General features: G+C 67.3%; 1 protein-coding gene across 1 annotated transcript in view; it reads right to left on the minus strand.

The window, feature by feature from the left end:
• Positions 1–508, minus strand: part of MNEG_11649 (hypothetical protein) — a gene marked incomplete at both ends in the record, with an annotated part of 1,638 nt that extends 1,130 nt beyond the window's left edge. The window contains 2 exons of the mRNA XM_014039881.1: positions 22–170; positions 436–508. Coding sequence (XP_013895335.1) covers positions 22–170; positions 436–508 — 222 coding nt within the window. The remainder of the gene's footprint in view (positions 1–21; positions 171–435) is intronic.
• Positions 509–747: the final 239 nt, after the last annotated feature.

Genomic DNA, 747 nt, shown 5'->3' on the forward strand with positions numbered 1-747 from the left:
CACGCACACGTCCTGCCGCACCGTGCTGTTCTGGCGCAGCACCTCAGCGTTGAGGGCGGTGGCGAAGGCCAGCCAGCCCAGGTAGGGCCCGAGGAGGGGCCAGATGACCTCGGGCTTCTTGGTGCTCTTCGACATGTGCACGGCCGTCGCGGTCGCCACGCCCAACAGCGCTGGAAGATTCCACAAGGGAGGGAGAGGGGCCGGGGAGGGGTGCGTGGATGGCGGCTGGGATGTTGGCAGCTGCGACCTGCGACTGGCAAGCTGATTTGCATGTGGCCAGCACCGAGCTGGGAACTCAGGGTACGGATCGATTTGAGAGACGGGACCCGGGCCACAGCCCGCCCGTTAGGACATCACTCCAGGGAGCGGGGCGAGCTTCGCAGACGCAAGATTCACCGGCGGCACAGCCTCGAACCTGATCTCCCTGTCACCCACCGCTGATGTCGACGAGGGCTGCATCGAGGCAGTGCGCCTTGAAGAACAGGGGGCTGGGGGCAGGGCAAGGCATTGCCGGCGGGATTGGGAGCGCCCCGTCGGGCGCTTGTGTTGGTGGCAGCACCCAGACAGCACGCTAGGGCCCTCGCTGTCGGCTGCTGGCTGCCTGCCATCACAACCTTGGTGCCAAGCCGCGCCAGCCGCTACAACCTCGCCCTTGTCCATCCCTCCCTTCCACACCCGTCCCCTCCCAACCTCGGAGTAAGGCGCCACTGATCGTGCCGCCCCCTCCCCCCATCCCCCCTCTCCCAC

This window comes from Monoraphidium neglectum (genome assembly GCF_000611645.1).
Source record: "Monoraphidium neglectum strain SAG 48.87 unplaced genomic scaffold scaffold02845, whole genome shotgun sequence".
Taxonomy (NCBI): Eukaryota; Viridiplantae; Chlorophyta; class Chlorophyceae; order Sphaeropleales; family Selenastraceae; genus Monoraphidium; species Monoraphidium neglectum.